Source organism: the organism of the source record quoted next, unplaced genomic scaffold (genome assembly GCF_019419815.1).
Source record: "Pyrus x bretschneideri cultivar Hongxiangsu unplaced genomic scaffold, Pyrus_bretschneideri_v1 Contig5, whole genome shotgun sequence".
Taxonomy (NCBI): Eukaryota; Viridiplantae; Streptophyta; class Magnoliopsida; order Rosales; family Rosaceae; genus Pyrus; species Pyrus x bretschneideri.
Window position 1 is genome coordinate 9,450,574 of NW_025999787.1, and position 25,061 is coordinate 9,475,634.

General features: G+C 36.3%; 2 protein-coding genes across 7 annotated transcripts; one reads left to right on the plus strand and one right to left on the minus strand.

The window, feature by feature from the left end:
- Positions 1-1,873: 1,873 nt before the first annotated feature.
- Positions 1,874-10,667, minus strand: LOC103945922 (nardilysin-like). Of its 3 annotated transcripts, XM_009356526.3 has the most exons (19): positions 10,104-10,667; positions 9,506-9,581; positions 9,370-9,416; positions 8,647-8,759; positions 7,935-8,008; positions 7,723-7,818; positions 7,473-7,592; positions 6,822-7,055; positions 6,237-6,385; positions 5,905-6,061; positions 5,589-5,741; positions 5,028-5,407; positions 4,409-4,558; positions 4,113-4,295; positions 3,546-3,749; positions 3,334-3,440; positions 3,052-3,205; positions 2,668-2,789; positions 1,874-2,440 (listed from the first exon to the last, which is right to left on the minus strand). In XM_009356526.3, exons 1-19 carry the CDS (start codon positions 10,425-10,427, stop codon positions 2,197-2,199), a joined length of 3,087 nt encoding a protein of 1,028 aa, XP_009354801.2. In that variant the 5' UTR covers positions 10,428-10,667; the 3' UTR covers positions 1,874-2,196. The 3 variants fall into 3 exon arrangements, with proteins under 3 accessions (XP_009354801.2, XP_048425120.1, XP_048425119.1); XM_048569163.1 differs by lacking the exon at positions 10,104-10,667 and having other exon boundaries at positions 7,935-7,979; positions 8,647-8,751; XM_048569162.1 differs by lacking the exon at positions 10,104-10,667 and having other exon boundaries at positions 8,647-8,751.
- An 818-nt stretch (positions 10,668-11,485) lies between these two features.
- On the plus strand, positions 11,486-15,207 carry LOC103945953. Of its 4 annotated transcripts, XM_048569535.1 has the most exons (7): positions 11,486-12,859; positions 12,908-12,937; positions 12,968-13,299; positions 13,539-14,089; positions 14,320-14,507; positions 14,655-14,721; positions 14,869-15,207. In XM_048569535.1, the coding sequence occupies exons 1-7, from the start codon at positions 11,706-11,708 to the stop codon at positions 14,905-14,907; spliced, it is 2,361 nt and encodes a 786-aa protein (XP_048425492.1). In that variant the 5' UTR covers positions 11,486-11,705; the 3' UTR covers positions 14,908-15,207. The 4 variants fall into 4 exon arrangements, with proteins under 4 accessions (XP_048425492.1, XP_048425490.1, XP_048425491.1 ...); XM_048569533.1 differs by having other exon boundaries at positions 11,486-12,937; XM_048569534.1 differs by having other exon boundaries at positions 12,908-13,299.
- Positions 15,208-25,061: the final 9,854 nt, after the last annotated feature.

Genomic DNA, 25,061 nt, shown 5'->3' on the forward strand with positions numbered 1-25,061 from the left:
ATCTTTGTCTTATGCATGCACAAATTGTTAACAATCTTTTTTTTCTTCTTCTTTCTGTACTAATATCCTCATTAGAAATTACGATTATTTACTCCCAATCTACCGACCAGGGCCTTTTAAAGTGAAAATGGCAGCAGGATATATTAATCTACCGACCAGGGCCTTTTAAGCAATTTTAATAGAAAATTTCACCTCGAATGTCATATATTTATATACTTGCCAACTGCATTGTTTAAGTTGTTTCTTTAAATAAAAAGTAAGATATTATTTAATATTATGGTTTAGTAGTATTCCTAGCCTCTTCAATTGTAAGTAAAAGGTTTTAAGTTAAATTTTCATTACATGCGAATATGAATTACATTTTTGCTAGTCTATTGTGAGACTAATTAAGCCACCCTCTTAATGTAAATGAGAACATTTGTTCAAAAATAAAAAATAAAAAGCATGATTGTATGTAATCAGAAATGGTAAGGGTATTCATACAATTGTTGGTGCACAAAACGCTGCTTTTACGGAATCTTTTATACTATATTTGTACCATCTCTGTAATAAAGATGAGATTCATATATATTTGAGAGTCTTGCTTCAATTAGAAGTGATATGAATACAATATAAAAAAATGTAGTAAATGTAGCAGTACTTGTTATTGGTGCTTTCGATTCTCTTTTCTACAGACTTTTCACTTCGTTAACTCATTAGATTTTCATGATAAAACTATTGTATGTCAACAAAACGAATATAAAATTGTTATTTAAAACAAATTGAGTCTGAGAAGTTGGATATATATATATATATATATATATATATCATACATACATGTCGGTCCTGCAATCTTATGAGCACATGCATATTAGTTTTATGTTTTCGGCATTTAGCGTTCATGCATGCATGCATCACTTTTTTGTAAATCTTTGAAAATATATCCCATGCAACAAGTACGACAATATTATGTATTTTTGTAATCTCCAAGAAACGAAGCCATGAGGAAGCATCTTAAACCACCGTTTTGTCCCACGTCAAAACCCTACGGTTCCCTTGTCTTGAATGAATTCCTGTCCACGCTTGAAAGAAGAGAATATACGAGTTGGGGTTTAGGGCTTAATTAAAGTTTCTAGCAAATCCAATAAAGGAATATTGCATTAGGACTTGCAATCTTTACCGCAGATTGTGTACATATTTGTAAGATTATCTTAGGATCTTTATTCTTCAAGGTCTTAGTGAAATTTTTTTTTTTCTCTAAGTGCATGTATCAAGAGATTTTTATAAAACATGAGATCGAAAAACTTCAGCTGAGTTGTTTTTGTCACGTGACAATGCTGGTTAATAGAACATTCATTTAATAAGATGGCATGTGTCCAAATTTAACAAGTATCGTAGTAATACATTTTTGGTGTGTTATTTTTTAATGCGCATCAACTGTACTGTCACACAGACAAAATATATCATTGGCCTTCAGTAGCATAGTAACACCACATAATTAAGGAATCCAGCAAGCAACAGGCATTTGAAAACATTGATTTAAGCCACAAAACACATTTTTCCTTATTTTTATTCTTAATTTTTTTTGTCATTTTCAATAATAATACTTGATCAAATGTTGGGTAGGAACATGATTAGTGACCAGAGCTCCTAAGCGTCCATGTCCATGGCATTAGATAAACCAAATTATCGACAAGGGAGCATAGGGGATTAAATTATCTATATTACAGTTAGTTAGACGTCTCTGAAAGCGCCCTTCACAAGGACTTGTCTTGAGTTTCTTCGAAAGAGGATAGACCTTCATATCAGATTTTGATAGGGCAAAATAAGAACATGGTCTTAATCGGAGCTCACAAAGGACCCTACAAACAAGCTCCTAAATGCATCTCAATCATATAACCCGAAACCCTACCATGTGCATTTCAAAACAAACTTTGGAAATTTGAACCCAATATAATCCTGAATGATTTCTTTTGCTTCATCTAAGCAGTGATACTTTAAGTCAATCACGCATAATGTGGCATATTCCGAGAACAAATAAGTTTGCCCTATTTTATTGAAGGGAATAGGCAATTACTCAAAAGGATTGCTCATTCACTTCCTCTCCCAGATGGTCATTTCCACCCACCCACAACCTAGCCAAAACTGAAACTGAGGCCTTCAGTGTTTCCAATACAGTTCAATTTTTAATCAAGCACTCAAAGCTTGTTCACATTTTCAAGAAAGGCTAGGATAGAACTTTGATGACTTCTTAAACGTTGCAGGGTCTTCGATGGCTTGGATAGACTTCGGTTGTGGTTCCGCCTCTTTCGGGTCAGTGTTGCAACCCCAAACACGAATCGCTAGTCTACGACACTTGGGAGATGATTGTTGCAAATACGTTTTGTACCAGTCAATAACGTCCTTCTTGTGAATACTGCCGAGTTCTTCTGCTTCTCTTTTTGACTGGTCGAACATATACCTGTGATCAACAAGTATTTACTTTAGACTGAGCATCGAACCACAACAATTTGAATGTTCAAAGACGCAATTTCAGCTAATGGCGATTCCACTCCTATTTTATTTTTTGCAACGCAAATTAAAATAAAGCCCGTAAGTCCCAAACCACATATAATAAGAACACACAATGATGTTTAAATGCAATCTTTGGAAATCACAATCTGGACAAACCAAAGATGATAACAGCACCTTTTATCGATAATCTGATTCCAAAATCTATTGGTTTCATATGTGAGGGATGGATCTTTCTCCAATAGCTTAGCAAGCAGTCCACTTTTATAATTCTCAAATGAATCATCATCAATCCCGACCTGCACACATATTCTCAGTAACTGAAATCACAATGCAGAAACAATAATCACGCAACTCAAATCATGGAAGTAGAATAACACAAGGATACCAGATCCAAGCAAAGTTTTCGACAAACTGAAATTAATTATATATCTAACAAATAGGGAACCTCAAATTGTAAAATCGCATTCGCAAGTCACCTTCGCATGGCTCAATAGTTAAAAAGCTTATGAGATGCTCAAACTAGCAGCATTCAAATTAGAAGGAAATTTGACTGCTTACCAACAATACTTCCAGACCATTTATGAAGTTATCAACTCTCCCTTGTAAGTAGATTGGGTCGTACTCAGACGACTGGACACAGAAACAAAAGCCATATACATTGTATGTTACCCGTGGGCCACACTCAACAACATATCCAAGCTGCTCCTTCGTCCTATTTCCAGAAATAGCGGACATTTATACGAACATATATTCAAATATATTAGAATATATTCTTATCAGATCCCAGATTCTTTTGCTAGCCAGTATGTAATTAAAAGTATCAGCCTCAAATAAAATCACCTTAGTTGATTGAAAAGTGGTTCCTCCACAATTTCATCAAAAAGATCTATCAATGCTTTCAATCGGATTGACTCAATCCCTGCTTCTTGCTCAACTTGAAAATACAGCTGCAATATGAAACCACAACCAAGGGAAGAATATCAACGCATAAGAAAAAGAAAGTACATCTTCATATAGGGAGAACGAAACAAAAATGTACCATTTTGAGTTACCTCAATCACAGAGTTCGTTTCCGACTTATTCTTCACGTTGGAATCTCTAATCAGGTTAGCACCAGGAGGAAGACAAATAACATGCTCTTTATGCCTCAATTCGATAGGCAGTGGTGGTACGGAAAAATTAGATTTGAATATATTTGACAGGGTAATTGCTTCGTCTTCTAACAAATTTCCATGGCAAAGGCCCTCAATGTATAGCTGCACATATTAAGGGTAGGGTAAGCTGAAGCAAATGCCTTAATTAAACTAATTCTAAGAGCTTTGAGAAAAAATAAATAAATGAATAAGTCCAAAATCAAATATAAAAAATTATTTTTAAAGAAAAGTCAAATTAACTATTGGGTTCACATTTGGCAGCAACTCTCCAATTCTCTCGCCAGAACATACTACTCTGCACTTATCAAGTTACATGTCAAAGTGAAAGAATATGAGGTCAAGAAGCCTGAACCGCATGGATTTCTCATGAAAATAGACCCAGCTGGAGGATGATGTTAAGAACTTGAGTTTCACGAATTGACAGCAGTAACCTATAACAAATATAGGTACATTTGTGTAGTGTACCTGGGAACAAAGCTCGGGAATGAATGACTTCAAATCAGAAATAGACAATTCATCCAAAACATGCAACTTCTCATCTGCATCATAAAAAATTTGACACAGAACTTGCAGTCTTAAGTATGATGAGTGACTCAGAGGCTTCATATTGGTGTTCTTTAACCTTCGCTTCATATCTTCTTTAACGACCTGTTAAAGTGTCAATTAGCAATGGACAAGCCAAAAGAAACAAGCAAGGTATGCAAAATCAAACTAAACCAGACATAGAGTGGAGTGATGGAAACAAAAGGCAACACGTGTACCTTGAAACGATCATCTGTTGGCATGAAACTTTTGGCAGTTGCCAATACTTTTGACAAGAGAGCTGGAAGTTTATCATTAAATCCATAAACCTTCAGCTCCAGTTTGTCACTGAACACAGAGACAGAAGTTTCCAGCTTGGCAACAATGGCCTGCACGCACAGAACAAAGGATATTCTCATGTAGCCATTTCAGAAGCATGTTTGATTTGAAAAAAATAAGTCGGCATGAGGTCAAAAAGACCTATATTCATGAAATACAGCATCAACTAAATAACTACATTGCAGCATAAGTTCATGTTTTTACAACCGAATTACTATATATTGAGAATATTAAAATGAGGGAAATATGGATAAGAAATAACATTTGTATTTATATAATGAAAAACTAAAAGAATATATTTTGTTTGGGCAATTAATTACACCAGTTTCCTCTTCTGTATTGCGAGTCACTATAACATCCAAGTCCCTCTAACTGAACAAAGTTGGACAGAGACCGCAGATATATTCTAAATAAACTTAATGCAACCAGTGTTTCCTAAAATGTATTCAAGTACAAAAGAGTTATCAGCTATCTAAATGGAAGCACAAAATATTCAGTTATAAAGGACAAGACATGAACCTGGTACACAATCTCATTCAGCTCGTCCTTAAGAAGGAGAATATATAGTTCAGTCAAAACACAACTTTTCAGATTAGCATATCCACCCTTCAGATTGATGCGGAAGTATGTATTTGCCCGTGGAAGTTTAAATGAATCATCGAGCTTGTACCAGAACTTTATTAATGGTTCATCAATTATACATCTTGGATAAGATATATTTGCAGGATCAAGGCACAGGTCATCAGAGCGGATGGAAAAATCACTAGGAATGAACTCATTCTTTGAAGGGAGATGCAATGAGTCATCAATTTCTGGGGGATTCTTCCACATATCCATCAAAGATGGAGATATATCTTCCTCAGTATAATGTGACCCAAACCAAGGCTCGCAATGGAAATCTGAAACAGTTAGGAAGAACAGAGCTCACGTCAAAATTATCACACATTTAAAATGGGACAAATAAAACTTATGGTTACATTCATAGTCATAAATAAATACTGCAAGATGGAAACAAGACTCTTTTTCTAGGTTTTTTCTTCTACTTTATTTTTTTGACATAAAGGGGCATATGTGATTTACCTTTCGACTTAATTGAGGACTCTGATACCACATCAACCCTCATGTTTTCTGGTGTGAAGAAACCAAGAACATACTTTATCAATTCTGCGTCCCAAATTTTGTACACATAGTCCCCATAAATAACGTTCTCTGATGGATACAGTAGTAAATTTTCTGCAACAATAAGATTTCACAATATTAAACAGGTCATGAATTTGGAGATATCCTTTTTTGACTAAAAAACACAAAATATAGATATCGTGAAGAATCTTTTATAAGTAGGGATACTTTCAGTTATGTAAAACATGACCAAGGTAAGATGTGCAATTTTGAAAACCTGCAAGTTCTGCAGCATAATCATCTTGGGGCTGCTCCTCTGCGAATCTAAAATCCATATTCCCAATATCCTGAAGTTCCCTAAATATCCATTCTTGTGGAGACACTTGACGCAGTAACTTAATGTATTGGTAGACATAGCAAATTATTTCGGAAATCTGCAAGATAAGCATCAGTGCATCACACATAAAAAAAATGAGAAGTAATAAAGAAAAAAGCAAACTTTGCTCCACAGTTACTGATGTTTATAGTAACTGCCCACATAGAACTATGAATCTGTGAAAATTTATCTTCCACCAAAAGATTCTCTAAAGGGATAAGTTGAGATGCTACCTTTTCCAATCCAGAGTCAGTGAGGTGTATGGACATGCGGAAGACATAAGCCACAGAAGATCGGTGCATCCCCTCGTCCCCAACACCAGCAGACAAAGATGTTGCCCACCCTCTGGTTTTGAGGTAAAAATGCAAACTTCCCCGGCCCTCTGAAAAACCCATAACTTAGTTCTCAGAATTTAAAGTCACTTCATCATGGCATAGGTGGCCAAACAATTTAGATGACTAAACCCATTGTGAGATATAATAAATAACATGTAATGTACATGAAATGCAAAAGCAACAAAATCTAATGCAGAAAAGCAATGACACTGTCAGATATCATTTTAAGGTGAAAAAATATCAATGAGATGCAAAGTGACAGATGGAACTGAAGGATTCGGGCTCCCTTCGAACAAAATAAAACTAGATCTTACTATCGAAGTTTCTAGAGACGTCTACTTTAGAAATTTGTAAATGCTGCTTTTACTAAAAAATAGAAAAATTCTAAATTAACGTCCTTTTTTTTTTTCTGCTGAAGAAATTCTTGTTCCCTGCAGAGGAATAATAATCAACATCAGATTAGATAATAATGATTCATCTTACCATGTCCAAGTAGATGAGCTAAATAATCTTCTGGTTTCTTCAAATAGTCTTGATGAAGACATGGAAATGTCCATGTAAGGTTGAGTATGTTAACATCTCTAACAGCCTTTAGCCTGTATAGTTTGCCAGCTTTCCAGATAGGACCCTCCGCCTTGAACTCCAGTTTTACTTGGGGGCCTTTCTTGACATTACCAAACAATTCCACAACCCAATCCTCAAGTAAATCAAGAGATTCTGCAGCAATTAGAACTAATATAATTAACATGAAATAGAATTGATAAATAAGCAATATTCTAATTGGTTGGCTAATCGTACACATAAATGATTGGACATGATCACATGGATGGTTTTTTATTTGATACACAAATATTCTATTGTGTAATAGACTAATAGTGAACACTAGTATCAACCCCTACCAGTTCAAAGAACCATCATCCACAGAACAGAAACCCTAAGTAGATTAGTAATGTGATTGAAATCTACAAAGTCAAATTGAAAATGTTCCATTATTTCCATTCAAGCACGCCGTGTGTTGTGCATGATATAAAAATTGGTAGCTCTTTTTAACTAACATTCATCCACAAATAAACAATAGTCAAAGACAAAAAAAAGAACAAAGAGCAAAAGAAAATAGGAAAGGAATATTTTCACCTCCACCAATGACAACTAGCTTCATCAGTCCACCATGGTAATAATCCTTATACAACTTTAGTATTTGTTCTCGTAAATTGATCCCTTTTTCCATTGCATCAACCAAGCTCTTCTTATTTCCTTTCAAGCACACATAAAAAAATGTACAAAATACATTTTTAGAGAGAGAGAGAGAGAGAGAGAGAGAGAGAGAGAGAGAGAGAGAGAGAGGAAGAGAGGGACAAGTTTGCACAATGGATTAAAGTTTTACCCCAACAGAACCTATTAAATGGGTGACCGGGAGCAGATGTATGACACTGAATTTGTTCAAGGCGGCAAGAATCATTCTGCAGAACCTGGTTAAATTCTGCATTGCATTTTCATTAACAACAAAGAATACCATTCAGCATTAGAACATTTGCATTGAGCAATACTGTAAACAAAAAGCTGGAATCAAGAAGAGTAGGTAAGACATGCATGCACCTGAATCTATAGCCTGTACCTCTCGCTCCATTGCTTCAATTTTCACTAGAGGTGAAACAAAGAACTGAGAAAATCTGATAAAATAAAGAGCCATAATGAATACAAACCAGGTTTCTGAAACAGCAATTTTGAATGAGAAAAATATAACTAGAGTATTCCATACAAAGGGTCAAGTACATGCTATTAGCTAAATATATTGCAATTGGAACCTTGAGCACAGAAAATTTTACCATGCATATTAATTTGACAACTATTTTTGAACATTTTTTTATCCAGTGAAATAATTGTGGTGAGCCAGACACTGAGGAACCAAAAGAAACATACTGTTGGACCTTATTAATTGGAGAACGTCACTTCCATACCAACATTTTTATATGGTTGTGCACCAGTAGGTAATATCATTAACATGCATTCAGAAAATAATAAAAAATAAATAAACAAAACGTAATCTAATGATTTAACCTACACTTCCTACGCCATATTATGTTTTGATGCTTTTGAAACATAAGTATGACAATCATACAACATTTTCAACTACAAATGCTGAGGCAACACAAGATTCAAGGTCAATGCAGGAAGCATCAATAAAACCTGTAGCCTTGTTTAATTGACTGTTGGAATTGAATTATGGTCCCACACTAACCACAATACATACTCAATACCAAGGACTTCAAGTTATAAATATTCAAAGCATGAAGAGCTCATAGTACACCTTCTCAAGGCACCCTTAAGAAACTCTGGCTTCACTTCAAAATGGTAGCAGGTATGCTCTGCTTCTGTGTATGCATTTGATGAACCTCCATGCTTGGACAAGTAACTATCATACTAGCAAAGAGAAGAGTCAAAACGAGTGGCCACAAATACAGACTTCTCCTATTTAGCTTGAGTGAAATTTTCAGGAAATGTTGGAGCAAGTAAAATAGATTACTTTTAAATATCAATTTTACTATTAAACAATGAGCAGAAATGAAGATAAAACTACCATAAACAATTACTGTAATAAATCTGAAATGGCATCCATTCCCATAAGGTATAAGTAAATTAATGTTCACAAATGACACTATCATACGTTGAATTAGTGTTCCATACAGCCTGACCCATCTGCAAGCAGGTTGGCAGCAAAAGAACAAACAAATCATCCCACTCACGTATACATAGAACAAGCAAGCTGGTGATGTTTTTTTTTCATAAGAAACAGAACTAAGCAGGCTGATGGTGTTGCTTGAGGAACGAATAAATATAAATAGTGAGATTACCATCTATAATCTATATGGAGGGAAAATTCATGCGGCTTAATTATTTCCACATACAGTAAGTACACCTCATTTATGATGAATAGCACAAGGGATCATGTACATCTCCCAATAACTTGCAAATAAAAATGAAGATAACTAGCACCCCAAAACAGAAAGGAATACTCGGTGTACAAACAGACCTCATTTTCATCTGGAAACTCTGCACTCCCCATGAAGAGCATGTGTTCTGCAAAACATTCAATTTGTTAGTTATGCTTGCCTCAACACTCACTAGTACGCCCTTCCATGAACCATGTAAGCATGTGCAACACAAACCTAGAAAATGTGCAAGCCCTTGTGCCTCCAAAGGGTCGGAGAAGCTGCCTATTCCCACACACATTGCTGCTGCTGCCTGCAAATACGATCAAACATCTTCACATAAATCAAATTCTGTTAACTGAGCTGAGTAAACATCATCCCAATCATTAAAGTAGAATATCAGTGCAGTAATCGGACTTGCAAACGGCATGACCAAAAACAATTTCAAAGGTTTTACTCGAAGACAAACAGTACCCACCATTGGTTCCACTTGGAATTATGCTATCAAAACTTCGTTATCACTTTAAATGAAAATTTGTACAAAGGTACGAAAGTTCGATAGCTAATAGATTATCAGAAAAAAAACAATGATGGTGGAAACTTGAAGCAGTATGTAACCAAGTAATAGTTTAAATCCTAAAGTTTCTGTAATCGGGTATCAATCATTCAACCAAAAATGCATACTGTTTTCCAACCTAAAATCAATTTCCTATCTTTGTAATGCCAACTTACCAAGTTTCTCCAACTGGGTTTTCACTTTTCAATAAAATTAAATCAAATAAACTTGAATGCGAGATGGGCATTTCACAATTTCAATGTAAAACAAAAGACCAACCTTCTTAGTCTGAGAGTCTCCACCCTTCCCCTTCTTCTTCAGTTCACCATCTCCGCCTTCTTCGTCATCGTCCTCTTCATCCTCTTCTCCTTCACTGTCTTCCCCCTCATCTCCGTCCTCGTCGTCCATATCTTCGTCTTCTTCCTCTTCAGCTTCACTGTGTTCGACGGATTTGGAGTGATCAGGCGGCCCTTCTGGGTAAATCTCAGGATCGTGAACGAGCAATGCCGAGAGGCCATTCTCGAGCTTGATTAATCTGTATAATCGTCTGTCATTCGGCGACTTTATTATGATATCGTCCGATTTGAAAGTGCAGCGAGCCATTGATACAGAGAGAGAGTTCAGAGTCGACTGAAGGTTACTCTCCCAGTTCTCTCTACTGCTATGGGGTCTTGACACTCAGTAGGGGTCCTGGAGCAGCTGGGAGGAGGACGAGGAGGACGAAGCAAATGCAGGACGGGGTTGGAATTTACTCCTTTGTTGTGGGTGCTTGAAGGTATATTATGTTATTCGTATGGGGCCTACAATATATGAGTCCATGCACATTCCTCCTAGGGTTTCAGGTGCAATTTTGTCGGGCATAAGTCAGTTTGATAAGACGGTATGGTTACTGCGTGTCACTTTGCATTCAGATACAGATTATTTACGAAGAAACTTAGGCCTCGTTTGTGTTTTTTTATAAAAAATTGCTTCTTTGTAAGCGAAGCAGTTAAAAAATGTTTGGTAAAAGTAAATGCCCCATTATCTATTAACTACTTATATTTTTAGTTGTTAATGATATCATTTACTGTTATACATAAGGTTATTTGTTTCGATTCATCATTGATAGTTTATGTGACACATAACCTTTCTCTATATGTCACACTACGAACTTGTCATTTCAAGTGATAAGTAAAATGACTAGGCTAATGTTATCAAATTTTGCCTTATAAAACCTCTCAAGGCAAAGTTATCTTATTTGTTGCCTCGTCCATTAGAATTTAGAACGGTGAAGTGTTGCAGTGACAAGACAAATTGAGTTTATCGTGTTTTTTAAAAGTATTCTTATTGTGCTAGACGATCGATCAGAACCATTTGAAATGCGAAACTGAATCATGATCATGATCGAAAATTAGATTTCATAACAATTGAACAATATTTTGTAATACATACACAAAGCTTGGCTATTTAAACAAATATAAGAAAGAGCAACCTTGGCCATGACTATTTTGTAGTGCTAAAAATAATTTGCATATTAGGATAATTGAAAGATAAAAAGATTTTTATATAAAAAAAAAATCATCAAAGAAGCCCAAATTAAGTTACAGGCCCAAATTCTAGGTCCAATTGACAGCAGATTATAGACGGTAACATTCGTCTACCATCCTCACAAATAGCCCCAAATTCAAAGTTTAGGGCGTGGACATTCGTCATTTTGATGATCAATTCCCAGCCCTTTCAAAATTCAAACCCTAAATCCTTTTTGGCGCTCCCAATTTTGCATCAAGAACTCAAATTTTCCAAATAAGCAAAATCTCCGCGGTTCAAGATCTTCACTTTTCAATCTCTGACATTCAATTTTCTACCCTTCTTGCTGAATTAAGCTTTCGGTTGCCTTATTCAATGGACCCAGACGTCGACGTTTCGCGGTGGGTCATCGAGCTTCTCCTTCGGGACCGCGAGAAGGATTGCATTGCCAAGAGGCTCCTCGCAGTCGCACCCTTCTCGGACCAAGACTTTCGCTTGAAGAAGACCGTACTCCTCCGGACGATCGAGTGCGAAGTCTACGAAGCTTCGGTCTCCGAAACGATCCTCGAAACGCTTGAAATGATTGAGGATTTGGATATCAGAGAAGGCATTGCCACCACGGAATCCATGAAAGCCGCCTACTGCTCTGTGGCCACTGAGTGTACGGTCAAGTTCTTAGTGGGTTTTATGGGAAAGCCTAGTGGGAAATACTTGGAGGCCGTGGATCGGATTTGGAGAGGGAGGGTTGGGGTTTTGGAGCGGTCTGGGAGGAGCCAGTTGGTATCGGCGGAGTTGAGGCATCGAATGGAGGAGATCGAGGCAGGGGTTTGGGATTTGCGAGTGTCGAAGAAGTTGTCGAGTATGAACACGAGGAATGATGCGCTGAGATCGGTTTCGGTTTATGTAAAGGAAGCTTTGGCGTTGTTAGGACCTCCGTTTATTACTTGGGCTATTAGATTGAATGTGCCCATGGAAGTTGCCGACTTGGAAGCTGATCACATTGCAGTGGTCAATGAGGTTAATGTGGGTGGTGGGTCTGAATTCGAAGGGCAAATGGGGAAGGGGGCTAATGCGCGTAATGGGCCTGAATTGGAGGTACAAATGGCGAATGGGGCTAATGCGGGGGAAGGTTGTTCTGACTTGGAGGCTCAAATGGTGAATGGAGCTAAGGGTGATGGTGGGTCTGAATTGGAGACTCAAATAGCGAGTAGAGCTAATGTGGGTGGTGGTGGGTCTGAAATGGAGGCTCAACTGCGGGACGAGGCAAATGTGGGGCCCAGTGGATCGGAGTTAGAAGATGAAGTGGTGAGGGTGACTAATGTGGGTGGTCGGTCCGATATGGAGGTGCAAATGGAGAATGGGACTGGTGTGGGTGATAAGTCTGAATTGGAGGAGCAAATGATTAATGGGACTAATGTGGGTCACGGGTTCCAGTTGGAGGAGCAAACTAAGAATGGGACTAATGTGGCCGGTCACTCTGAATTGGAGGCACAAATGGTGAGTAGAGGTAGAGCAAATGTGGTCGATGGGTCTGAGCCAGAAGCACAAACTGGTAATGGGACTAATGAGAGTGATGGGTCTCAAAGGCATGCACAAACTACGAATGGGTCTAATGTGGGTAGTCAGTCTGAGTTGGGGGCGCAGCCAGTGAATGGGGCTAATGTACGTGATGGGTGTACATATGAGGGGCAAATGGTCAACGGGGCTAATGTTAGTAATGGGTCTGAATTGGGTCCTATATTGGTTGCAGTCCCATTGAAGGAAGTTCGGGTAGGGAGCTCGCTGCCTACTGTGAGCCGGGGCTTGGTTTTGAATGATTTGGTTGAAATAGATTCTGGATTCAGAAACAGAGAAGTACACAGGTCGGCTGATGATCAGGCTCCTGGTCAAGTGAACGAGACAGGCTTGGCTATACCTGGTCGGAATGGGGAGCTGGGTCTCAGTATTGACCATTCCACGAAAGATAAAGGTACTTTTATTTTCATACGGAGAGAGATTAAGGTAATTTTAGTGAGATTAACTTGTGTGCGTGGATGTTGAGAGAGTGCTCTGTATTGTGTTATCTTAGTTCTTATGCTCCTTCATCATCTTGAATACTGCCTTAGCCATGCTAAATATACTCCTGCATAATATAGTTATTGCACAGACTTCAGTTTCAAAATATAATATTTCTGTTTGTTTGATTCTTTTTTTTTCTATTTCTTGTAGAAAATCAGAGGTCTGCTATGCCTAGACGCAAGCACCTTGCTCATAGACGCACCAGAGGACCGATTAGGATTAGGGATGCTGAAGATTTAGGCACAGATGTATCAGATGGAAAATATGGTTCCTTAGATACCCCTGAAGTTAACAGAGCACAGGAAGCACTTAAATCCAGTATTTCGGAGCTCCAAGAATTAGTAACAGATCCACTTCCAGATGCTTTGCGAGTGTCTGAAACTGTAAGATCTAGTTTGGCAATGAGATCTGTAAGTCACGTAAATGGAAAAGATGTAGGTGCAGAAAATCCATCTATCGAGAAGGGTGCTGAGCCTGTTCAATCTAATAATGATAATGTTGGAAATCTTCCATCCAGACATCAGAATGATCCTCAATCTAGTGGAATAGAAAAGGATGTTCCAAATCCGCCTGTTGACCCGGGAGGCACTGAGTCTCTTCAAACTGATGCTGCCAATCTTAGAAATCCTTCTTTCAGTAATCAGACTAACGTTGCTCGTCCTAGCTTGGCGGAACGTAATAGTACAACCCGTACTTTCGAGGTATTTATGTTCACGATGTTTATTTCTTATCATTTTATTGATGTCCTGATTTGTTTGTATTTCTTGCAAGGGGAACATGACATATTCCTCGTAAACATTTTACTGAATCCATGAGTTTCTCTGGTGTTTAGTTGTTTTGTTCAGTTTTTATTATGATTGATTCCCTTCTGCAATTTTGTGGATCTGGTTGCTTATAAATTTGCACTTATTGTTGAAAATTGTTTTTTCAGTGGGAGGAATCGATAAATACATCACAAGAAGGAACAAAGAAAGATGCGGGCAGGCTTCACCTTCCTAGCCCAAAGAGGACTGCTGTATCTCCTTTGAAGAAGCATGAGGATACGAGATTTAGTAAGAGAAGAAAAGTTAAAAGATGGAGCTTATTGGAAGAAGACACCTTAAGGACTGGTGTACAGAAGTATGTCGCATCCCTTCTCTCTGCCTTCTTTTTGTTTCCCTTTTACCACTCTAAATTTCATACTTGTCATTACAACTTGCGCAAATATTAGTTTGAGCAGTATGTATATGCTTCTGAGTCTCATTAGTATGATGTTTTTCGACGAAGGTATGGAGAAGGAAGCTGGAGCCTTATCTTGAAAAGCTACTATGATATATTCAAAGAGAGAACTCAGGTACGCCAAGTTTTGTAATATCTTCAACGGCGTTTATCCATCCACATAAATTTATTCCATAAACAAGTTTTTCTATTCATCTGAAATGTCTCTACTTCATCAGTCAATATTGTGTCTTAGACTTTTGGGGTTACTATGTCCGTCCAGGTTGATCTGAAGGACAAGTGGAGAAATATGAAGGGGTAGCGGCACCTGTGAATACTCTGCTACTCGGTTGTATTTTCGTCATCCCGTACCTTATCGGACGTGTACATTTGCTCTTAGCATATTCTGTACAACTACAGGATGTGGATGCAAGATGTTTTTTGTAGTGTCCTTTTATCCACTTGTATTCTTTGGCTCCTTTTTGCTCCTTGTATTCGTGGATGAGCAATTTAGCACGTGGGGGGTTTGTAGATTTGCATAAGAGGATTTTTTAGTAAGTATCTGTATAAATGTTCCCATAAATTTATAAATAATGGATGTACAGAGATGGCCTTAAGTTCAGAGTCCAGATTCTCTTTGAGAGGATTCCGGGGATCCATGAATCGTGTTCGTTTATCGTATATCGTACGATAAAAAATCTTTTGAAATATTTTTATTTAAAAATAAACATAAACAATATTTGACAAAAACTAATCGCATGATGTGCGATGAACAGAGATGATTCACGGATCTTCACCAGAAGGATCCAGAGAGGATCCTGTTGGTTAAGTTCAAGCATAACAAAATCATATCAACTGTTTTTGACTTGGTCTGGTGATCTTCTTTGGCTCCTTTTTGCTCCTTGTATTCATGGATGAGCAATTTAGCAAGTGGGGGGTTTTCAGATTTGCATAGAGGGTTTTTTAGTAAGTATCTGTATAAATGTTCCCATAAATTTATAAATGATGGACGTACAGAGATGGCCTTGACTTCAAGCATAACAAAATGATATCAACTGTTTTTAGCCTATATTATATATTCTTCTATTGTTCTGTTCTGGGTCGAACTTAGCCATACCGGATTCATCACTGTACGTTTGGGCAGCGGGGTGATACGAAACCATGACATGCAAGATTTTCTGTCAGTTGACGTAAAGGAAAGTTGGTAGCGCACTCCGATTTAGTTTTCAACTTGGTCTGGTGATATATTTTTAGGTTCATCTTTTGGGAATGACGAGTTTGATATGTGCTTGACCTAAATTTTTCACTTCTTAGTGTAAATATCGTTTTATAACAAAAAAAGGATAAACAACTTTGGAAAATAAAGTACTTGGGGAAGATTTAGTATTGCCAGGTCACCAACCCAAGAAGATATATGTCACATGGAACTCGATTACAAAACCACTTTTGCTCGGAACTCAAATTTTGCCACTTAACCCTTTAAAACTCGATTTTGTTCCGCTACGTATGATTTGTGTCAAAGAGTTGTTAGATAAGAAGGGTGGTGCTTAAATATACACACTCTTTGAAGCAATTAAACAATTGCCAAAGGAATAAAAATGCCTCTAATGAGTTAGAAATCGTTGAAATCGAAATCAGGCTAACATAGTTGGGTTTTTCTTGCCAGAAAATACCAGTCTTCTTCTTACATCAGAAAAGTCGGAAAGAACAAGGAAACAAGTAAATTCAGATATAACAAAACAGTCGAGGAATTTCCGAAAGCTGACAGTACCATGCTGTAATTCGAACCTTGCATTCCTGACGGCGGGATATTTCGAAGTAGAGGAAGAGATATGGAAGCTTCATTTTTGTAGAAAGTTCCCATCTCTCTTGTCCTTTGGCATGCATTTGTCTCGGCCTTCCTACTCAAGTCCCTCCCGGAACCCTTTTATCGGCATGATGGCTCACTCGATCGGAACCCTTTGTATTTTTCTGCACTCATTTTTCCGGCCATGGGCCATCGGTACACCGAAGTTGAATTTTCCTGCAGCCCCTATGACCAATGCTAACAGATCAGATACTGTGTTGTCATACACTTGATGGTTAACTTGGACATAGCGGAGACCAAGACTCCCTATATAAGGGCAATTAACATGTGTGTTTTCTGCCCAAGCAACCTAAAACCAAAAGGAATTTTTTTTTTTACTCACTGCAAATCTAGCAACTATGGCAAGGCCTTCGGTGTCTAGGGCGGCATTCACGGTGATGTTGCTATGCATGCTGGTGACTGCTCGTTACGCCGTTAATGCAACTGTAACTTGCGGGCAGGTTGTCCAGTTACTCACTCCATGCATCCCCTTTGGAGTGTTTGCAGGGGACGTGCCACCGGATTGTTGTGCCGGCATAAAAGAGATGCATGATATTCAAAAAACCGCGGAGGATCGAAGAACTGCGTGCAGTTGCATTCAACAAGGAGCTGCAATGATTCCGGGGCTAGATTATGACCGAGTTAACACGCTTGGCGATCGATGTAGTTCTCCTTGCCCCTATACGGTTTACCCCTCTACTAACTGCTCTGAGTAAGCCTTGTGTTGATTTATACATATATAAATGCCTCCTTCTTTTTGCGTTTCTGGTCGATACTGAGTTTTACGTAGAAATTAGCATGCTAATTAAGAATATTTATGGATGTAATTTATTTGCAGGGTAAACTGAGATGCTAAATGCCATTGAACTCAAGCTTCCCAGAAGATTGTTCCTAAAAATCCAGCTACAAGATGGGTCACTTGCTCAAAGCACAAAGCTTTATTTTGTGGCATTCAATAATCATATTGTATTATGGATAATGGATGGATGTAATCCGAAATAGAATAAAAACTTTCATGTACCCCTCTTGAATTTGTATTTGTATTGGATGATTGCCTTTTACTTTTCACGCATGTGACTTAATTTTCGATCGTCAAATTGAATGAATTTAAGATAATAGATAGACAAAAATTAATAAGAAATATGGAAAGTTAAAAAGAGATGTGTCTGGATAATTCCATCATTTATATTCCTCTCATGGATGGCGGATCTGTGAAGCCCAATCATTAATCCAATTGGATTTTCATAAAGAAAACAAGCACCTCATAGTTCAGTTAATTAGAGATATATATATTTTTTTATATTGATAAGGAAATAAATCAAATAGCCATTGACTTTTCAGATACACACCACTTTTCAATCTGCATATAAAGGAAATCAAATTAAGAGGGTCTCGAACTGCATGACTATATATCATCCTGTGGCTGTTGGAATGAAATAGTCCAAAGAAAATTGCTGAAGTTTTAAAGATGGGCATATCACGAGAGTTGTTGCTTTTCTTTATCGTAACCCATGCTTTATGCACAGGTCTGTTTAATGCAAACACCTTTCCCCCTTTTTTTTAACCCTTTTCATCTTTCTTTTTTCTCCCTTGGTAAATTCATAGATAAAATAACAACTATTTCTTTAATTTTAAGGAACAAAACTTATCTAGTCAATAACATTAAACGATAACTGTTATTGATATTTCAAAATAGTCATTCTACACTCATTTTAACTGTATTTTCTTTCTTAGATTTCTACATGTTTTGAGTACATGCTAACGTGCCAATAACCGTTGTTGTTCCATAACTTTTATATATTTTCGAATTGTGATTTGTGAGAATCACATTTATGTTTCATTTACATTTTGGGAGATTTAATTTTACTCAAACTGAGGATATGTAAATTTAGATTCATATGATACAGCTCTCTTGGTCCACATGATATATAGCTTTCTTCTCACGGCTCCCATCTCCTTTCAGATGTAAATGAAATGTAAATTATTTAAATATTTATATCTTCAACATAAGTATTTTACCTACCCTTAAAACTGCAACTTGGAAAGGCTTCCCATTACGAGTCCCGATTATATATGATCTTTTACACATTTTCAATTGCACTTGTACTAACCCGACATTTATACGTAAAACTAACCCTATATCAATAAAACCAACCATATATGTTAGCTAACAAAGCTCAATTGATGTTTTTCAGCTTTCAAAGATGTAGCTGCTCAATCTTGCAAGCCCGGTTCACCACAGGAACAATTTTGCGATTATTCTTGCTTACGGAAATGCGGGCAACATGGTTCTTGCATATACAAGAAAGTCCGTGGACTCTACTTTCCCTTCTGTCGTTGTTGCACTGCTAAACCTCCGACCGGTGAAATTGGAGTCCCCATTTATTCACCGCGAGAGGCTAGTTACGATTTCAATGCAGACACTTAGTGCAGGATGACATGGTTGAAGTGATAGTAATATAACAGCTTTCATAAATAATACTAGTAAACAACCATTTGGTCATCATATTAATTTTGATGTACTACAGACTCATGCCATTATCAATAATATAGAGGTATTATATAAAGACTTATAATTCAAGAAAATGTTGGAATTTAAAGTCTCGAATCGGTTGTGTCAATATGGGATTTGGATTCTTTAAGTTTTCATTCTAAAAAAGAAAGAACTTTAATCAGGTAGTGTGTGTGTGTATATATACACTGTACTCTACTGTGGTTGGAACCCTACCTTGCATTAATTGGTGATGCCAGAAATCTTGGAGTTTATTTGGCAAGGAAGTAGACAGGCACATCTGGTTAAAAAATGCCAACAAAACCAAGTTTGACAAAGTGTAATTAACTGTGGACAAGCATGCAATCGGCGTTATACTCGTATACGTAATGTGAGCGATAGAGATAAAGATATGTCTTTGAAGACGGTCAAGAATGACATTATTGAGCCCTTTTCCACAAAAGCGCACATAAGCCTTGGAATTTTCCTGCCCAGATTATCCTTGAGCCATGACCAACTGTAACAAAAATTATAAAAAAATAACCTGTTTGTTCGATGGCCACCCTAGTCAACATATACTTGATAGTTGATGTGCTAAATTTCCTCATAGGGGATGATTAGGGCCAAGACCCTTCAGTGTCACAAGCGATCTTTTATACTAATTTACACTAATATGAGAGGAAGAATTTAAACTCATGATGCATTGAGTTAGAGAGAAAGACCTTACCCACCATGGCAATCCACCACTTAAGCAAAGTGAAAGTTTTGGACACGACACAAAGAAGACGACTAACACGTTTGGATTACGCTGTTTAGATATTGCTTGACGTGCACCAACACGAATTTGATCCGGCACAATTATTAGTAAGTTGTATTAGTGTTATTTAGTCATTCCGCACAACTACTAATTAAATGACTCCGGTTGAGACTATCAACTAAACTTGAGTCAGTATGCACCAGTCTTCATAGAAAGGAATCTAATTAAGAGGGTCTCTACATGACTACATATATGTGATATCGATGCTATATATGCCATGGCTGGTGTAAAATAATAATCCAAAGAGATTTGCTACTGTTTAAAAGATGGTCACACCCACGGCACGAGGGTTTTTGCTTTTCATTTTTGTCACCTGCGCTTTATGCACAGGTTCCGTTTATTTCAATTGCTTTCACATATGTTTTTCATTCACACATGTAAGAATCTGGCATGAAAGTAATTTACGCATACCCTTTTTATTTGTAACATTTTATAGCTTGAATTAATCGAAAAAGATGGAGGGATAAAAATAAGAGTATGTAAAAGGAGAAATAAGTTGTGCGAAAACCATTTTTCGTATGAGATAAGTGAAACTAACAGTGTTAAATAGATGTTTTCAGCTTTCCAAGATGCAGCTGCTGAACAAGAAATTTGTTGCGGCGATCTTTATGGTTTTAGAAGATGCGATCCGGGCACAAAATCGGAAAAAGATTGCAATTATCAGTGCATGGTTGATTGTGGAAACGTAGGCAGATGCATCGTGAAGAGAGTCCGTGGACTGTACTTGCCGTTCTGCCATTGTTGCCTTGATATACCTCCGTCTCCCAAACATTGAAGCCCCCATTTCTTCAGATTTGTATAACATGGATGAGTGCATGAATTGGTTCCATAAATAATTCTAAACAATCATTTGATTGCCCTTTTAACTTCGATGTAACAGTCATGCCATTATCAAATATTAATAAAGGTATTTAAGACTTGTAAGAAACCTCGAGAATATGTTTGTGACTCAAAGTATCGAATTGGTTGTGTCAATATAGGAGCCCACTTTTTGTTTTGTCGTGTTTCCGGTTGTAGCATGCTAATAACAATTTTCGATATTAAAAGTTGACACTTCAAATGTACATAATTTTGAATCTTGAAGCATGTACGTACGAGTGTCTTAACATTTTGATATGTTTCTGCTTGTGAAATGCTTAATAGAAATTTGACCACCTGCAAAAGTAGGAATAAAAAACATTTTAAATACTTGCAAAAGTATAAGGTAATTGTAGTATAGTTGGCTCTAGCAAGGTCATTCTCCTCAGAGATTGAATGAATAATTTGTATCAAATCAAATCTTAATTAATTAATTAAAATAAAAAAAGGTGATTTTTTTGGTTTAAATAATAAAAACGAATTTAATAGAAAATAATTAAATAAAGTGACAAAATAAAGTAAACTAAAAGAAAACGGCTTTTGAAAATTAAATTGTAAAAGCCTAGGGTTCTGCCGTTACCTTAATAATTTTATGTAGTTCTTCCAATTACTTATGAATTACACATACATACCTTGAAGGTAAGGTTTTCCTAATATATGCCTACTTGGACCCCCAACATAGAGCGTATATCAAACATGCAACCCGTATGTGGTATTCAGATCAAATCTAAACATGCATGACTCATTAAGCTTTGTAAAACCTTTTGAAAAATCATACAACCCTTAAGACGTAGTATTCATCCTAAGTGAACTTGCACATATTAATCACAAGAAGCCTTAGTCAATTTTAGGGACCGACCTCTGACCAAAATTGCATCAAATTACTTTTCTAAATATCCTAATGGTTTCTAAGTGTTAAGACAAATAGAGAGTCTAAACCGGTGATTAATAATTCAAACCTGCATATATGCATAATATCATAAGCAAATTGAAAAAGAACTACATATTTTTGCTAAGGCTTGTGGCCTCACCCTAGCAAACGAAATTTAGTTACTAGCAATCATACAACGAAATATTATTAAAAACAAGGATAGAAAACAACTTGAAAATAAACTTGAATCCAAAAGCTCTCTAAAGTGTGCTTGCGTTTTCTCCTCTCCCCTGTCTTCTCTACCAAAAAAACCCTAATGGCTAAAAAGCCTTATTTATACTACTAGAAAATAAAATCGTACCTAGAAAAGGTCTTAGAATAAAACTAGGAAACCAAATAAATTAAAATAAATTAGGAAATATAATCCTAAATTGACTAGTAAAATTCGCCCAAAATCTGCATAGTCTCAAAACAGCCACATTTCTGGATCTTCAGAGCTCCAAAACAGGCCTAAATGGCTAGAATTATAGCTTGAGTTGTCCTGAACATAATTGCAGAAGGTCTCGAACCCAAAAGACATCATCTTGGACGCCAAAAAGCCCAAAGAATCCCAAAACGTAAAATTGACAGCACTGCGTTGCTCCTTTATTTTATCGCCATATATAAACCGCTTGGTAGAAAATTATGAAACTTTGATATGATCAATTCAACAGAATCACGAATATCCTCCAATTGAAATCACTCTAAAATTCATCCGTTTGGCTACTTTTTGCTCCAGAGGAAGTCGAACATCCTACGTTAAAAATATAAATCAAAGTATCAAAATTCATACATAATAACCAATAAATTAATACTAAGAATAGGATAAAATATATATTATAATATTGACTCATCAATGCTAATAATAATTTTCGATATTTAAGTTGACACTTCAAATGTACATATTTTGAATCTTGAAGCATGTATGTATGCTCAAACATTGTAACGTGTTTCTGCCTGTGAAATGGTGATAACAATTCCCGCTATTAAAAATTGACACTTCAAATGTACATATTTTGAATCTTGGAGCATGCATGCATGTCCAAATAGAGAATTTCAATAAGAAATGCTAAAGAACTCAATTCAATCAAACAAGTCAAAAGGAAAGAACTAAACAGTTAACTCAAGTACAGTGCAGACATTGGAACTTTGCATTCCGCAATTGAAAACTATGGATGATTACTCGATCATAGTTTAATAGTTTTTGTGAGAAATAAAATTGTTATTCTTTTTTTGTCAACTGAGAAATGAAATTGTTAAATTTACAGAATATCTTAGTCGCGCAATAAGATAAATGTTTTTATGAATTTGAAAGTAATCTTACCATTTATTAGATCCAAAAAGTATTTTTTGTTGAGTGTTTTTGTACAAAACCGAAATTGAATGCTTAGAACATAGTTCCCTTAGCCTCATCTCCAGAACGTCATGCATGAGTATCGAGAATCTTATGGTGCATGGAAAATATTATGAAAACAGGTTTTATGATGATTTTTGTATTAGCAAAATGATTAAAGAGCCACCAACAAATTCATTGTTGAGTGTTGACCGCGCCATAACTGAAAAGAAAATATAATCCTTGTTGCATATCCTAACTAATAAAAAATGCTCATTAACCTTCAACAGATTCACCTCTAAATCAAATGGGAATTGACTTCCGAGATATACACCATTCTTCATAAATGGAAATTTAATTAACGTTGCATCCAACTACATCACCACATATATATGCTATTAAGCCCTGGCTGGTTATATGAAATACCCAGAAAGAAATTTGCTGAGTTTTAAAGATGAGCAGAGCACGAGAGCTGTTGCTTTTCTTTATCATTTCCTATGCTTTATGCACAGGTTTGTTTACTTCATATTTATCATTATACAAACAAAGAAAATACTAAGATATATATTCTGAATTTGTATAATTTCGAGCTCAGATTAATTGGAATATCGAACGTGAATCTTGGATATAGATGTTCTTTTCTTTATTTTCTATCATTCTTTTATTTATTTATTTCTTTTTGTCAATAGTTAGGTGAGATCCTAAGGGAAAAAGGAGGTGGAGAGTCTCGAAGAACTCGAGTGAGGAGGGTCACAAAGATGTTTGATTTCTAGTATAGCACTAGTATTCGTTTAACAATGATTAAGTGAGGTTAAGTGATTAGACATGTGTCAAAACTTTAAATCGATCGTCGAAAAATCACACACAAAATAAGTGCAAAAGATTTGAAGACGGTTGAAGGACTATACATGGACTTACCTCTGAATCAAACGGTCATTGACTTTGTAGATATGCACCAACATTCTTCATTGCATTTGGCCTATCCTAATTTCAAAAGTGTTTAATAACGTTCAACTAATTTACCTCAAAATCAAGTGTAAAAAGATTTCCCTCTAAATAAATTGTATCAAAATTAAACTCTAAATTAAATGGCCTTTGAATTTACGTGCACATTCTTTATAGAAAGGAATCCAATTAAAAGCTCTCTAACTACATGACTATCACTATATATGTTATGCCATAGCTGTTGGGAAAAAAAATCCAAATAAATCTGCTAAAGTTTAAAAGATAGCCATAGCAAGAGAGTTGTTGCTTTTCTTTATTGTCATCTGCTTTTTACGCACAGGTCTGTTTTATTATTTGATCAGCCTATAATTATTTAGTCAAATATGTTATATAAGCTTTTTTTTAGTAGAAGCGATAGTCTATATTAAATTAATTTAAGAAGAATTCGGACATTATCCATCCTTCGGAGGCATAAGCGAATCCGTTATGACATCAATCATTTGTATCAAACTGTTTTTCATTTTACAGAACAATGCTTAGCTAATAAATAATCTTCAATTGGTTTCATGTAAGTTTTTTTATTTTTCTAAGACAAGCGTGCTATATTTTTCATTTTCATGCATGTATTTATTTGATAAGGAAGTGATTTTTGCATAATTCTCTTTACGCATGCTCTTTTTATTTGTGGATTTGACTTGAATTATCGAAGAAGAATTAATGGAGAGAAAAAAGAACTGGCGCATGCAAAGGGAGAGCGAAGGGTTGTGTGAAAAACCATTTTTCTATGAGATTGGTAAAAACTAACATTGTTATATTGACGTTTTTCAGCTTTCCAAGATGTAGCTGCTGAACAAAAATTTTGTTGCGGTGATATCTATGTGGGAAAAAAGATGCGATCCGGGCACAAAATCGGAAAATGATTGCAATGTTCAGTGCATAATTAATTGTGGACATGTAGGGAGATGCATCAGAAAGAAAGTCCGGGGACTCTACTTGCCGTTCTGCCATTGTTGCCGGGATATACCTTCGCCGATGGAGGCCCCATTTCTTGGCATTTAAATATACATGGACGAGTACGAAAAAAGGTTTCTATAAATAATTCTAGTAAATTAACAACGATTTGGTCGTCCTTAGTTTTGATGTACACAGTGATGCTGTTGTTGATAATAAAGGTACTTAATTAAGACTTATAATTCAACAAACTACAAGCTAATGTTTGGAATTCAAAGTTTTAATTCGTTGGCTATTTAACATTATAGTTTATTGGTATTTGTAA

Bases quoted from the DNA above. Each gene is read 5' to 3' on its own strand.
- LOC103945922 (XM_009356526.3), bottom strand. From the start codon at position 10,427: ATGGCTCGCTGCACTTTCAAATCGGACGATATCATAATAAAGTCGCCG. The intron at 3,206-3,333 runs GTGATTTTATTT...TTCTGGAAATAG, and splicing joins CCACTTTTCAATCAACTAAG to GACGAAGGAGCAGCTTGGAT. The intron at 2,790-3,051 runs GTAAGCAGTCAA...ATATGTGTGCAG, and splicing joins ATGGTCTGGAAGTATTGTTG to GTCGGGATTGATGATGATTC.
- LOC103945953 (XM_009356551.3), top strand. From the start codon at position 11,706: ATGGACCCAGACGTCGACGTTTCGCGGTGGGTCATCGAGCTTCTCCTT. The intron at 14,090-14,319 runs GTATTTATGTTC...TTGTTTTTTCAG, and splicing joins GTACAACCCGTACTTTCGAG to TGGGAGGAATCGATAAATAC. The intron at 14,508-14,654 runs GTATGTCGCATC...TTTTCGACGAAG, and splicing joins TTAAGGACTGGTGTACAGAA to GTATGGAGAAGGAAGCTGGA.